The sequence below is a fragment of the Neolamprologus brichardi genome, chromosome 13, assembly GCF_056152115.1.
Source record: "Neolamprologus brichardi isolate AB-2024 chromosome 13, ASM5615211v1, whole genome shotgun sequence".
NCBI classification, from domain to species: Eukaryota; Metazoa; Chordata; class Actinopteri; order Cichliformes; family Cichlidae; genus Neolamprologus; species Neolamprologus brichardi.
This window is the reverse complement of record NC_142116.1, coordinates 16,043,688-16,058,010: the sequence shown is the minus strand read 5'-3', so window position 1 is coordinate 16,058,010 and position 14,323 is coordinate 16,043,688. Positions and strand designations below refer to the sequence as shown.

Below are 14,323 nucleotides of genomic sequence, written 5' to 3'. Positions count from 1 at the left end.
GGGAAACAAAGATAGGCCTAATCTTAAAAATCACCAAATCTGCGATGTTGTGGGACCGTCCAAGAAATAAGTGAAATTCTTTAAAAATAAAACATAAATAAACGAATAAATAAATATTGGTTCCACCAAGTTAAGTATTTTTGTGGGCTATTTGCATTAAACTACACAACATAATATGCTTTGCCTAATTATTACAATTGTGTGACAGCGTTGATGCAGTTTACTAGAAACATATAAAGCGTGAATTAAGAAGTTCCTTACCTTTCAAAATATTTCCCAGTTTCACTGCAGTCGATGGCATCAATATTATTTCATAAATTAGGGATAACTTCCTGACATATGTAGGCTACACCTAAATAGAACAGAGAGGGAAAGGGGGAGGAAGAGTGCGAGAGAGAGAGAGAGAGAGAGAGAGAGAGAGAGACCCTACCAATCCCTCCCCCGCTTCAGGACGTCACTGAGAGGGAGAGGACAGCATCTTGGCTGACCCTCTCTCGCTAGATAACTGAATTCAGCCAACCAAACGGGATCGACCTTTCTCTTTCTCTCTCAGCCATCCAGCCACAGACGCATATGCAACTAAGAGGGATGTCACAGCTGAGAGAAAATCAGTTGTCTTCGGTGTGTATGCAAAAACAACAGAGCGCGGCCGTTCCTCGGGTTTACGCACGCCTAATTTTCTTCTTTTGCGCGTCCGGAGGGGAATCGGTCCTGTTCTTGGACTGCTGATCGGTATATTTTGCCATCTCTTTCTTGGTGGTAATAATGATTCCTAGTCCGGTCATAGGTTCGTCCTCCACGCCTTTTTCCGTGAAGGACATTCTGAAGTTAGAGCTCCAACAACAGTCTCAGCAGCACCAGCTACAGCTGATCTCCTGCTTCGGTCTCTCTGGTGCGCTCTCACAGCCTGGAGCTCTATCGAACAAATCCTTCCGTTCTCACTCGCCGCCCTCCTGCATGCTGGCGGGCAGAGACACCCCAAGCCCCATCAGCTCCTGCCTGTCGGAGAGCGAGGAGAGGATGGCGTACCTCAACTCACTGAATGTGCAAGACCGATTGACGGACTCCGGTATCCAGGTGGAGGTGTTCGGCAACCTGGGGCAAACCCACTCTGCAGACCTCCGGCCGGAGACAGAGCAGGACGAGCATGACAGCAGTGAGTACACAGTCTACTGAAGCGAGTTACTCTGAGGATGTTAATTATATAAAAATGCACATGGACGAAAATGCCAAAGGAGAAAATCAAATCATAAAATGTGAATTAAAGTTAATTACGAGACAAAAAAAGGCTCATCAAATCTGACATTGATACACATTTCTGGAGAAACGTTTTCCGAATTCTGTTTAAATTACTATAAATTGATCACCTAACACGGACAACAAAAAATAGGCCCCTGGTTAATAATATACATAATATATATTTTCATAATATGACCAAACAATGGACGGCAAAGAACAACAACAAAAAAAAGAAGATTATTATTTCATACAATTCATTAGCTGCCAGCTAATGAGTAAGACTGGCAGAGATTAAAGTGTTTACATTTGCAAGCTGCTAATTTATGTTTGCTGAATATATTAAACTGATGATCCAAATTGTCACGCATTTAAAAAGACGTAGACACTTCCAGAAACACAAGACAGAAACTATATTTAGCCTCATCTGATTTTAATGTATCAACATCCACGTTTAGTTAATGTTTGTATATAACGTGACGTCATTATTAGTATGCCTCCCTAATTTTATTTTTCAATACATTTTACTAGCAATTTTCATTTAGGCTACTTCCAATACACTTGTACAATAAATGATAAGAATAAGAATAAGAATAAAATTTGTAATAGTAAATATATACTTGAAAATAATCAAGATGCTAGCTCTGATGTGTAATTAAACATGGTTTCTCCATGCAGAGAGCTGCGGTGTCATGCCGGGTGAGTGTGAGGATCCAGACTCGGAGAAGCCGGCCACCAAGCAGCAGAGGACCAGACGGAAACCTCGCGTCCTCTTTTCCCAAGCTCAGGTGTTTGAGTTGGAGCGGCGCTTCAAGCAGCAGCGTTACCTGTCCGCCCCGGAGAGAGAGCATCTGGCCAGCTCCCTTAAGCTCACCTCTACCCAGGTCAAGATCTGGTTCCAGAACAGGAGGTACAAATGCAAGAGGCAGCGGCAGGACAAGACCCTGGAGATTGCGGGTCATCATCACCACCATCACCACCCACCACCGCCTCCAAGGAGGGTGGCTGTGCCGGTTCTCGTCCGAGACGGGAGGCCTTGTCTCGCTGGATCTCAGAACTATAATCCCCCTTACACAGTCGGAGCTCCCAATCCGTACAGCTACAACAGCTATCCAGCCTACAGCTATAACAACTCGGTGTATAGCAACACTTACTCTTGTACTTATTCTAGTTTCCCTTCTCTCCCGCCCAGCAACGCCTCTGCCAATGCTTTCATGAATATGAATTTGGGGAACATTAGCGGACAGACGCAAAGCCAGACTCCCCAAGGACCAAGTGTCACACCCTGCCAGGGAGCTCTGCAGGGTATCCGGGCATGGTAGCGCGGTCTTTGCGCACAATCAGAAACCTGTCTTGATGGATAGACTCGAGCATGTAAACATCTTCAACTAATCCCGTGAAAACCACAATTTCAAATTCCGTAACACATTACAGAGCGCAGGGGTCATTTTGTTCTAACTCCACAGGAATATGAAGAAAAATGGACTGAAATAAAAATATATCTATTATAATTTTTTTCCCCCTCTGAGCCACGTGTTTAGACAACTTAGTGAAGTTGTTGTGTTATGTTTGACGGATTAGCCAAAACTATCCGTAATGGTTCAAAACTGATGTATTGTGCTTAAAAAATAAAGGAAAATCCCATATAAATTTTCGGTTACGCAAAAACTATTAGATTAGAATTCATTAAGGAAGTGAAGTCTTTCATGAATTTTATTTGGATGCATAAAGTTGCAAGAAATTAACATGGATCACAAATGCAGGACAATTTAGTATTATTTCTATTAAGCTCTTCCCCCCTCTTTTTTAAATTTGTGTGACTTGGGTTTAACCTTAAGGCTTTGTTTTTTCACTCCAAAACGAAGTGAGTGACACTGAAAGCCAATGAACTGATTAAAAAAAGAGGTGCTCAAATAAGGCTGTTTCTAGGCTCGAGTTAAAAACCACAAAATGATGCAAGTTATCAGCGATGGTGGAATTAAAGGGCATAATAACTGTCATGGCACGACTGATTGAAGTGGAGTGTGCTTTGTGTGTGAATCTGTGCGTGTATCTGTTCTTTTTCTTTTTCTTTAAATGATGTTGACTGAGGTTTATTCCAACATTTCTTATCGTCTGAAATCTTTTCTCAAGCCAAGAAAACGTTTTTTTCTTGTGTGAGAAAGCTTGCGCTAGACTTCGGCTTGAGACAAGAACCAGAAACAGAGAGAATTTAAAGGCGAGCTAATGTCCGGTCAGGATTCAGAGATGGACATTAACCAGACGGCCAGCATCCCCGGACCCACAGAGCATAAAAACGAGAAGAGCATTGGATGATAAATACTCTTACTACTCCTCTTCTTTTGCTAAATAATAATAATAATAATAATAATAATAGATTACCTAAAGCTGTGTCACATTTATAATTACAATAATGTCATAATTACATAATAAATACAGATCTGCACTCACTCACAGCGAGGCAAACCCAGACCACATATATACTCTTTCTTCAACTCTCTCTAACACACACACACACACACACACACACACACACACACACACACACACACACACACACACACACACACACACACACACACACACACACACACACACACTTCGTTGTTTAGCGATGGACTTAAGCAAAGCCTTTACCCACCAGGCACGGCCGAATACCCTGACGCTATTAATGGAGATAAATGGCAAAGTAAACAGCGTGTTTGTCTCCCCTGATAGCCTCACTGGCCACTTCCCTCGGCTACTGCACTGCCGGTAGGACATACCTGGTGTCAGCTCTAAGTGCTGCAGAGTCACTAGTGTAAATAGAGCTGGCGACAGGACGGCGATGCCTGAGGACGCGGCTTGGCCACGGGTTCTCTGACAGACACTGCCGCGATCGCTATCTTCTGCTTCCAAAGATAGCAGCTCAGCGGCTCATCGCTGCGCTGTATAGGCGTGGAGTTTCCTAAAACAAAGTGTCTAGAGGCAGACACTCAAGAGCTCACAATAGAACCGAGGCCCAAATATAGAGAAGGAAAGAAAGCGGGAATAAAAGCTCTATCATTCGGTTTCATTCTGGCTGCACCCTGTCAGCTGTGCTAGGACATGTTTTCATGTCTACAGCACTATTAACAAGTATACTGGAACCAGGAATACTGGAACATTAATATTCGGTTTAGCGTAAAACAATAATAAGTCATCAAAATTCCGCGTGACTTGATTGGCTTTTATCTGATATAGTATTTAAAAAAAATTTAAAATTTAAAATTTAATTTCCACAAAAGTTCAAACGTTATACTCTTTCTGTGTGAGCACAACAGTAAACTAAATCTTTCCTCACAAACCAAATCTCGTCAAAAATATCTCTTTTGGTAGAACATATGCACTTGCAGAAATTCACGCTTAACACTCCTTACTGGACAAAGGCAGAGGTTTTATTTGGACACGTGTAATGACGCCTATGTGTGCGAGACTTTACTCCATAATTATAATCAACATGACACCATTGATTTCAAACCGTTTTTGCAAAATGAATAATAAACTGCATTCCGACGCTGATTTGCAGAATTCAGATGTTCTATTTTGAAACTGACTTGTTGTGGTTTGAACCCAGGAAACTGCGCTAAAATTTAAATTTATCCCTCTCAGGCACTTAAAAACACCCTGGAGGGTGATGTGGCTTTGAGGTACAAAGGGAGATTTTACTGCAATTACGAGAAACAAACAACATGGAGGAAGCAGCTCGCCGCATCTGTCAGTACATCTCCTCACCTGAAAGGTAGATTGTGTAATCCTGGTCTTTATGGGAGTGCGTAAGTGCATGTGCGTAGCTGTCGTCTTTTATTTTGACTCACGTGTAACTTCGAAGACCAAGAATCCTGTCCACATGGCGGCGCTAGACACCTGTTCGAGCAACAAGGCAGAACCAGCAGATGTCCATCTTCACACTGGACTGAAGATGTGTTTCATTATAAAATATTTAAACATGCAGGTCTTTAGGTTTCAAATTGTGCACAATTTTACCAGTCACATAATTCACAATGATAAAAAAAATAGACATTTAGTTTAATTAAAACTAAATAATAGATTGAAGATTTTTAAAAAAAAAAAAAAATCAAAATAGTCCTTTTTGGATTAGTTTAGACTAAAGTGGAAAGTAAACTTGAATTTTCAAAAGAGTTATTTCTGGTTTTTAAATGTAAATTCCTGCATTGTGAAATGCTTTAAAACCAAACTCACAGGTGAAAACCAGAACTGAGCGGCATTTTTACGCACGCTTAGTGAACGTAAACCGTCGGGTTTTCACACATGTACATGACATCTGATAGTTGGTAAACCTAAAGGAAGCAGCCTAAAGAAGAAGAAGAAGAAGAAGAGAAAGAAGAAGAGAAGAAGAAGCTGTTAAGCAAACAAAACAGCTCTGTGCGTAAAAATAACTGAAAACATTTTCCAATGGGTCTGATTCATGTTTAATATCAGATAGCATGTTAAGAATAATCAGAAGGTTCTACTTATTTTCTTTGGCTCTTACAGATTAAACTAGATGGATTTTACATTTTTTATTTAAATCACAGTACTCATACCGAAAGCTAAAGAAAATAAAACCATGTAGCCTTGGGAATCAATGTCCTTCGTCCTTCACTGACACTGAGCAAAGAGGCCAGGTTTAAAGCTGGGCGGTGCGAAGGAGGGACCAGCAGGCACAGATAACATCCTATCACAACTTAACTGGAGCTGCAGTTGAAATACTGCTTGACAGTCTTGACAGATCCTGATATAGGCTGCTCATTAGCACATTAGACTGTTCGCCGCAATTAAATTACAACGCGCAAAAGAGCGAATCAGTAGTGAGAGCTTGTTTTTGCTTTCCAGTGGCGGATTTCTTGATGCCTCCCAAGAAATCGCGCGCGAGAGTGAGGAAATACCCGTGCTCTTATCTGAATTATGACATTAAGTGTTTCATCCTTTTCCATCAAAGACATCCTCACCGGACTCGATGCCAACGGCAAGCCGGGAACCGCGGGGGAGTTCTGCGCAACGAAGGCGAACAACACGCTCACCGGCTATGGTGGCAGGGATGGCAACCACGTCTACCCGCAGACACTTCCCACACATCCCCGCGTTATAAGCGCCCAATCGGAGGTTTCTACAGAGGAGGACACAGGAGAAGAGACAGAGCTCATAGAAGGTGGGTTTTTTTTTTTTTTAAAAAGATCTGTAAAGACTATCGGGGAAAAAATCTTAAACTGGTGTGTAGGCGTTCTCATCTAAATTGTATTCCATCATGTTGAAGGAACATAAACATTCATCACAAAACTCGAATGTGTTTCACGCCATAATCACTTTATCGAGTTATTTATTTTGCATAAGAAACCGTTTTCACAATAGAAAAAAAAAATCCCGTTACCGTGTGTTTAAATTGAAGAACTGTGTATTATTTTCCCCATAAAAATACATCGATGTGTAATTTAACTAACTACAGTGTAATTATTACTGTCTCGAGAATTTGGTTCTATTTATTCATGCCCCATGTGACTTTTTTGTGCGTAAAGAGCACATAGCTTGTGGGAAAATAAAACTATAACACTGCGTCGTGGAAATCTGTGGGATTTGTTTAAAGTTGTTCAGAGCATTTATTCAGGTACATCCCTTAACTTTAATATCATGACAGAAATACAATAGAAAACTGTCATATTGGCCAGCATCAGCACCTTGTTGGAATGACCTATCAGCAAAAAACAGGGGCCTTGTGCTTTGTCACCCTGACGTACAGAGGCAGCACATTTACTTGTATTCACGGATTTATATTTTATTTCAGTCGCTGCAGATGACCAGGAGCAGTGTGAGGAGCAGGGCGAACAGCAGAAAAGACCGCAGTGCGAGAGTGCAGAGGAGGAGGGATGTAACCGCGGCGGGGAGACCTCAAGCTGTTTGCCGGACGCGCAGGAGTGCAGGCCCGGTGCAAAGAAGCGCACCAGGTCGGCCTTCTCTCATGCTCAAGTCCACGAGCTGGAGCGCCGTTTTAGCACTCAAAGGTACCTTTCTGGTCCCGAACGGGCCGATCTGGCAGGAGCCTTGAAGCTTACAGAGACCCAGGTGAAAATCTGGTTCCAGAACCGGAGATATAAAACCAAACGTCGCCAGATGGCGACCGAAATGGTGGTATGCAGCTCCCCAAAGAAAGTGGCTGTAAAAGTTCTGGTGCGGGACGATCAGAAGCAATACCACCAGGGGATTGGAGTACATATCCCCATGACTGTGCCACTGTACCGGGGCTATCAGTACTACCCGTACCTGCACTACTACTACCACCAACCCTGGAACATGGACAACATGTTTTGTGGAGGGATGCTTTGAGGCCCCGAAGCAGAACTGTTTTCAACAAGTGTCACTTCAAATGCAAGCGTTCTGCTTTCTAGGAGGTTTCTGCTGACTCGGTGGATTTTACGATGTAATTGGACATTTTATACAGAAAATCCTCCATTTTTAAATCGGAATAAGTAATGTAGTTTAATATTTTGTCAGTTTCATATTGTGTAACTATTTGCAAGTTAGAAAAAAAACATTTTAAAGGGAAATACTACTGACTTCTTCAAAGCTCTTATGTGGCCAGGATCATGACTTTTAAATATTTCTTTTAACTTTTAAAAAAAATTATTTCATGAATTATATTTCAAAACTTTCAAAAGTTAAAAAATATTTATTATTATGATTACGACGGGAAGAGGAGGTCATAAAAAGTGAAGGTTGCTAAGCGGAAGAGAACATAAAGTTAACTACAATGTTATATTTCAACCTTTTCTTGTGGGATTAATAAAAGAAAAGAAAAGAAATACAACAAAGCAAATCATTTTCATTGTGTTGACGGTGGAAATCATGAAAGTTTGAACTTATTCAAATAATTCTATAAGAGAAATTATTTCTCTCACGACCCTAAAAGTTTTCTTTACTCTGAGTTCTTCTTTCTGTTCATAAAAAAACATGTTTGCAACAGATTTGTAGATCACCCATTTCTCCATGATGCACCATCTCAAATACTTCATGTTTTTATATCAAGATTTTTATTCGGGGTTTTTATAATCAAATCAAGGTCACAACAGTGATAAATATAAGAACTGTGGTTTTTTAATATCTATATAAGGATATGAAAATGAAAATAAAATATAAATAATGTAGGTTCTGTTGTCATATTTAACCTCTTACCTATACTACAGTGTCAGATGGTGCACAATATCTTAAATGCAATTTAGAAATTTGATGGGGTCATCTCTGCAGTGTCTTAAAATGAAGTGCTGACTGGGTTTCTCACAAGTTCATAGGATGATATATATGTTGTTTTTTTCTTCTTCCCCCATGACTGCCAGCAACAGCTCATTGTGAGCGACCAGACAGAGCAGAAAGGAATCTGGAAGTTATACAAACCCAACAAGAGAAAGTAGCTTATCTTGATGTGTGAGAAGCTTGACCGAGGCCTCTGACACTTTTAGTGGGCATTTATTTTATTTATGGGACACCTTTATTGATCGTGAAACTTAACATTAACACCTGCAAGAAGACATTCTTCTTTCGCACGGTACTAAAGCAACAGATTAGAAAGCAATAAGGCTTCTTCACACGAATGTACTTCTAACATTCTGTATCTCACACGGATAGAGTTTATGCTTTTAAAGTGTCTGTTTGGAAATGGGTGTTCATCTAGTTGGCTGACTTCCTCCTCTAACATTTCAGAATTGCACAAACCTTTACATGACATTAGGAAGAAGAATCTTTGCTGTTGTTTTATACAAAAATTGTGGGGGGGGGTTTCTTAATCCTTCTGCATAGGTGTGCTCTCTACTATGTGCTGCACTAGTCAGAGACGGTTAATAGACCGTGGAGATGTTGCACCATGGAGCCAGGCTGCACAAGACAGTGCACATTAATCATGCTTTACTGAAAAGACTACACCCTCATCATCACTCTCAAGGAACAGCACAGTGATCAGACGCCATAGGAAAAAATGTAATTCCTATACAAGGGGACCAGCATTTTAGTTTGGTTTTTAAATGATTGCATTTACCATCCAGAGGGAGTTAACATCTAGGCCTGTGTTTTATCAAAGGAGCTTGCAGATGGTGGAGAAAGGCAGGATGGTCAGATAAAATAATTTATCTTCCCCCAGGAATAATATTTAAAAAAGATACAGTTTATGTAGCATGTTTACCGATCCCCTTGACACTGCAGGGTTACAAAAGGTTTGCAAGGTCTTAAAAGCACCGCAGTGTCCTGTCTTTATAATCCCAAACAATATTATCATTACAGTACTACAACATTAAAGAGACATCAAAGAACTGGGATGTAACAGTGCTTCAGCTTTCCTTTTCCCAACGCAGGCAGCTTTGGCAGAGATGATCACCTTTTGCTGCACTCTGGCTCCAGCCCAAACCCCATCTATCTCTTGTATCAAAACAGCACTTCAGACTACAGTAAGTGGTTGGCACTGTGCGCAGCAGGTTTCAGGGTGGGAGGAAAAACACATCTTCTTTTCAATGTCTAACCATAATTCACAGATAAATTATTTTCATTTGCGCACACTTGCTTTTAAAGACTTGAAAAAAAAACAACACTTCTCAGCAGAAAAGGTCAGGGTGTAACACTGTTGCGCCACGGTATGCCACTTTCTATGTGCTCTGATTATTCACATTGTGCTGGTAAATAGTTGGTCTAGTCAGAGCTTTCTACCGTGACAAGATAAGAGTTTTTCTTGTCCTGCACCTATTCTGTGATGCGTCACACTCGTGTAAATTTCCACCCACAGACAACAAAACAGGCACGGTGAAAGGAGACTGCGACAAAGGATAAGTTTAAGGTTTTAACACCAGTTAAAACTCATTCACAGGTGAGCTTCAGCTAAAAGGTCAATTTACCTTACTTTACATTATGACACTGTCTTCATCAAAGACACTGCTGAGCTGCTGGGAGCTGTACTATTCAAACAACAAAGTTCAAGGTGCCCCCCCACCCCCCCTAAAAAAGGAAAAAAAAAGAGCACAAGCAGTCAGACATCACAGAAGTTAGAAAACCAGTCAGGGGTTTATCCACAATATGTAAACTGCCCTATATGAATGCAAAACTAAAAGTAAACACATGCACCATCTCTATTTGCATTGTAAAAGCAGCATGTAAATGATATATTATATTAAGAAGGTTAGGTCAGTGTTGGGTCAACCTGGTAATGTTATTTGCACCCGATTAACTTTTTTTTAAAAAACAATGGAAGAGATCATCAATGGAAATATAATGCCAATGTTCATGTTCCCTCAGAATGAACTTCAATTACTGGATTGACCTTGGCCCTTACTAGTTTTATCAGGTCAGTTCAGTGGTTCTGTATTTGGTGAGATTACATCCATGCACTGTAGCAATTATCAAAATATTGTTTGTTTGTTTGTTTTTTCATGGAAATGGACTGCCTGAGCTGCATTTCACCATATTTAATCTGTAACCTAAGATGCTTGTCTTTGAATCGTGCCAAGAGGAAACCCATGCAGGCACAGGGAGAACATGCAAACATGCAAAAAAGTGTGAGAGTGCTAACCACTGCATCACCATGGTGAACATAATTCCGAGCATGGATTTAGCTCGGTGCCATATCATAACAACAATACCAGCATAAAGTTTTATGTGGTATAAAAATGCCATGTCATGATATCATTGGTATTGTAGTGCCATGTCCTAGTGCACGCAACACTGAGATAAGCCCGGGCATGTCTGAGAGCAGGAGCCGTATGTCACCACCATTAATGATTTATTACCCAAAAAGGAAGCTGCTTCAGCAAACTCTAACCAAGCACAGAATTCTGAAAAGCATAGGAAAAAAAAATCTCCTGCTAAAGCTGGACAAAACAAATATGTTTCATCAAAAAACAGGGCTGAGAATGACCAGGCTATGAAAAAGGACAAAATTACTGGTAATGGTTACACCACGGAAAACCAGAGCTTTAAGCAGCTGGTTAAAAAACTTAACCCAAGATACAAGATGCCAGGTAGAAAATATTTTTCGGTTTTATTACAATATTGTGCAGCTCCTGAAGAGTTGCAAGGTTCAGTTGATTTAGTTCTTGTTAAACTAAAGTGTTGTATGGTTCATACTTTTTACTTCAAATTCCCAGAGAAAACACTTACCTAGGCTAGTTTTGTGCTCACAGTTGACTCATACCGTGTCCCTGGATATAAGTCTGTGTTATTATTATTGCACTGCAATGCTGCTTCTGCTGCTGGCACATTTGCACTTAACATAGGAAGTGTCATCAGTGAACAAACAATGTAGTACATTAAGTTAATTTCTAGTAATATGTTAATTAGTAGTTTTTATGCGAATTAATTTCCAGGTGTCTGAATGTGTGTAGTGACCCATGCAAAAATCTTACCCTGAGCATATTAATAATGCTTAAACTACTACTGTAGCTGATTCCCATTTTTATATACAGTCTATTATAGCAACATGCATCAGTGTTTTAAACACAAAGCCTTGCTTGAGTGGAGCAACTGGCGTCTCATTTTAGCATTTTTTACACAAAATGCAATGATTTCCTAAAGGACAATCTCACTGCTCTTATTTTGAGTGTTCACTTATTATTAACCAGCTACCCCGAGCCCTCGCTATCTTATGTTTTTCCTACCAGCCTGTGTGCTATCGAGGAGCTCCTCCCTGTCATTCATCTGTTTCTTCAGAGAGGATCTGGTGTCTGACGACTCTGCAGTTGGTGTTGGCAGCTGGTGTCTGTAGTCCTTGTTCTGCTCTGGAGAGGCTTTTCAGTTCATTTGTTTATGTAGCACCAATTCACAACAACAGACACCTCAAAGCCCTTAATGCTGCGAGTTAAAGACCATAAATTATTAGAGCAAAAACCCCAACAGTCTGATGATCCCCTATGAGAAAACACAAGGTGACAGTGGGAAGGTAAAACTCCCGTTTAATAGAAAAAACAAAGAAAACCTTTGGCAGAATAAGACTCCTATTGATTGTATATATGCATATTCTGATCTAAACAGATCTATACAGAGGTATATGATGGCAGCCATTGGTAACATCACACTGGTTATCCAATGAAAGCATCCTAGATCTCATAATTGTTATACAATACTGAAACTGGATGAGATGAGCAAGAGTTAGATCTGGCTAAGAAACCGAGGAACCCAGTGCACTTACATGGTAGAGACTTGTCAGCAGTTCAAGAGGGAAGAGTTGAAGTTCATCTGTGGGATAAGAGAATCACTGGAAAGGCAGCTGGTTACACTACACGGTTGTTTCTTTTAAATTATCTGATGGAGTAAATATAGAGATCTCTGCAAGGATTTTAACCCCCATTCCAGACGATTGTGGCCTAAGTAGCAATTATTGCATGCTTTACTAAGATAACCATAACATAGGCATCGCTTACTCAGTATCACTTTAAACACTGTCATTAACAGAATGTGCAATTGACACCTAAGAGTTTACCCAACAGGTAGCATCAAATTAAGAATTTTTTGATCACCGTCAGCTATTGAGCTTCATAACGGTCATTAAGGCATCTGTAAAACACAACTCATTACATTAATGACTCTTTTTACTGCTCCACCTCTAAAATTATACACTGGGGAGTTAAAAAAAAAACTAGCTCCGCACTCCTTTGTATTTTCTGATAGCTCCTTGATTTGTAACCATCATACCAGCTTCACTATTATCACCAAAGTTCAACAACTGTTTAGAAGTGCTTGCCACCGTTTTCTGCGTAGGTCAGATGTTCTGTGGATAAGAAATTCAAACTCGTTCCAGGTACAAAACCGGAAACAACATCTCTTATCCGTTCTTTATTATCACTGCAGTGAATCACTCTAAGGTCACATCCTTTATCACTTCTTTAAGAGCATTTATGCCCGGGAATGTGCTCCAGCCAGTAGTCCACTGAGCTATGAAACATTACTCTAAATGCGATGCTTAAGTATATAAACATTTTAAGTTGTGCTTTGTTTTTGTGTCTCCTCGCGAGCACGTCCGGAGACAGCAGAGAGAGAGTGAAAGAAAGGGAAGAGACGGCCAGACAGCGGTGCAGAAGAACGTGTTTGTCCGCCTCTTTGAACAATCACTCGCACCAGCTCCCACAACTTAACACAGTATTAATAGCAGATTTAAATAACACTTAATAATGGCAGTGGAAACAGGTAATTACCTGCTGTCTTTTATGTTGCAGAGGAATGCCTTGAGGGTGGGGCTGCCTCTGTAGTGTGCAACACAGGAATGGCAGTCCTCACATAATCCATGCTTGGCTACGTTTTTAAGATACAGATCTATTGACAGAGCATTCTCACAAGGCTCCTGAGCAGCAATTATACATGCATTTCCGATGCGCCTATTGCAATAGGAATTATTTTCTTAAGGGCCTTGTTGATTTAACAATACCACGGTCACATAACGGCTGCTGGCACCGAGACTTCTCGGTGAAATGAACGGATTTAGAGCTCACGCCACACTGAGACTGGGAGAGGCTGCCCTCTCACGAGTGTGCCAGTTGTTGATTGTACCGTCAGAGACAGCCAAATGTCTTTTTCTTCTTTGGGAAGAAAATGGAGCAGCAGTGAGGTGCTGTTAATGCGCCCCCCCCCTAGGAAAGAGAGGGGTCATGGTTAATCCCCAAGTATAAAGACAGATCTGCTTCCCTTTGACCTGGTCTCTGTCTTTCTCTTCCTCTCTCTTTCTCTCTTTCTCTCTTTCTCTCTTTCTCTCTTACACACACACACACACACACACACACACACACACACACACACACACACACACACACACACAGCGAATAATCCCACCCAGAGGACTCCTCAGGCTTGTCCCAGAAACTATTAGCAGATAGCATCAGTGCAAGTAGGAATGTAAACATTTACAGTAAAGCCAAAAGACATCAGCTACCCCGGGGGAAGGCCCATCCATCATAGGGCAACCACATCAGCACTCACAGGCCTCGTGGTTTCAAAAGGAATTAGATATGACACCTTTCTGCACAATTTGAGCAGATTCCACATAATCAGCCCTCATTGTTCCTCTGGCATACTGTTAAGTTCGTTATGTTACGTGATCACGCAGCAACGT

General features: G+C 40.9%; 2 protein-coding genes across 2 annotated transcripts; both read left to right on the top strand.

The window, feature by feature from the left end:
* Positions 1 to 522: 522 nt before the first annotated feature.
* On the top strand, positions 523 to 3,247 carry nkx2-3 (NK2 homeobox 3). Its single transcript, XM_006783906.3, has 2 exons — positions 523 to 1,156; positions 1,915 to 3,247. The coding sequence occupies exons 1-2, from the start codon at positions 766 to 768 to the stop codon at positions 2,556 to 2,558; spliced, it is 1,035 nt and encodes a 344-aa protein (XP_006783969.2). The 5' UTR covers positions 523 to 765; the 3' UTR covers positions 2,559 to 3,247.
* Positions 3,248 to 5,968: 2,721 nt separating this feature from the next.
* nkx3.3 (NK3 homeobox 3) lies at positions 5,969 to 8,330 on the top strand. The gene is made up of 2 exons (XM_006783905.3): positions 5,969 to 6,406; positions 7,037 to 8,330. The coding sequence occupies exons 1-2, from the start codon at positions 6,163 to 6,165 to the stop codon at positions 7,573 to 7,575; spliced, it is 783 nt and encodes a 260-aa protein (XP_006783968.1). The 5' UTR covers positions 5,969 to 6,162; the 3' UTR covers positions 7,576 to 8,330.
* The last annotated feature ends 5,993 nt before the right edge of the window (positions 8,331 to 14,323 follow it).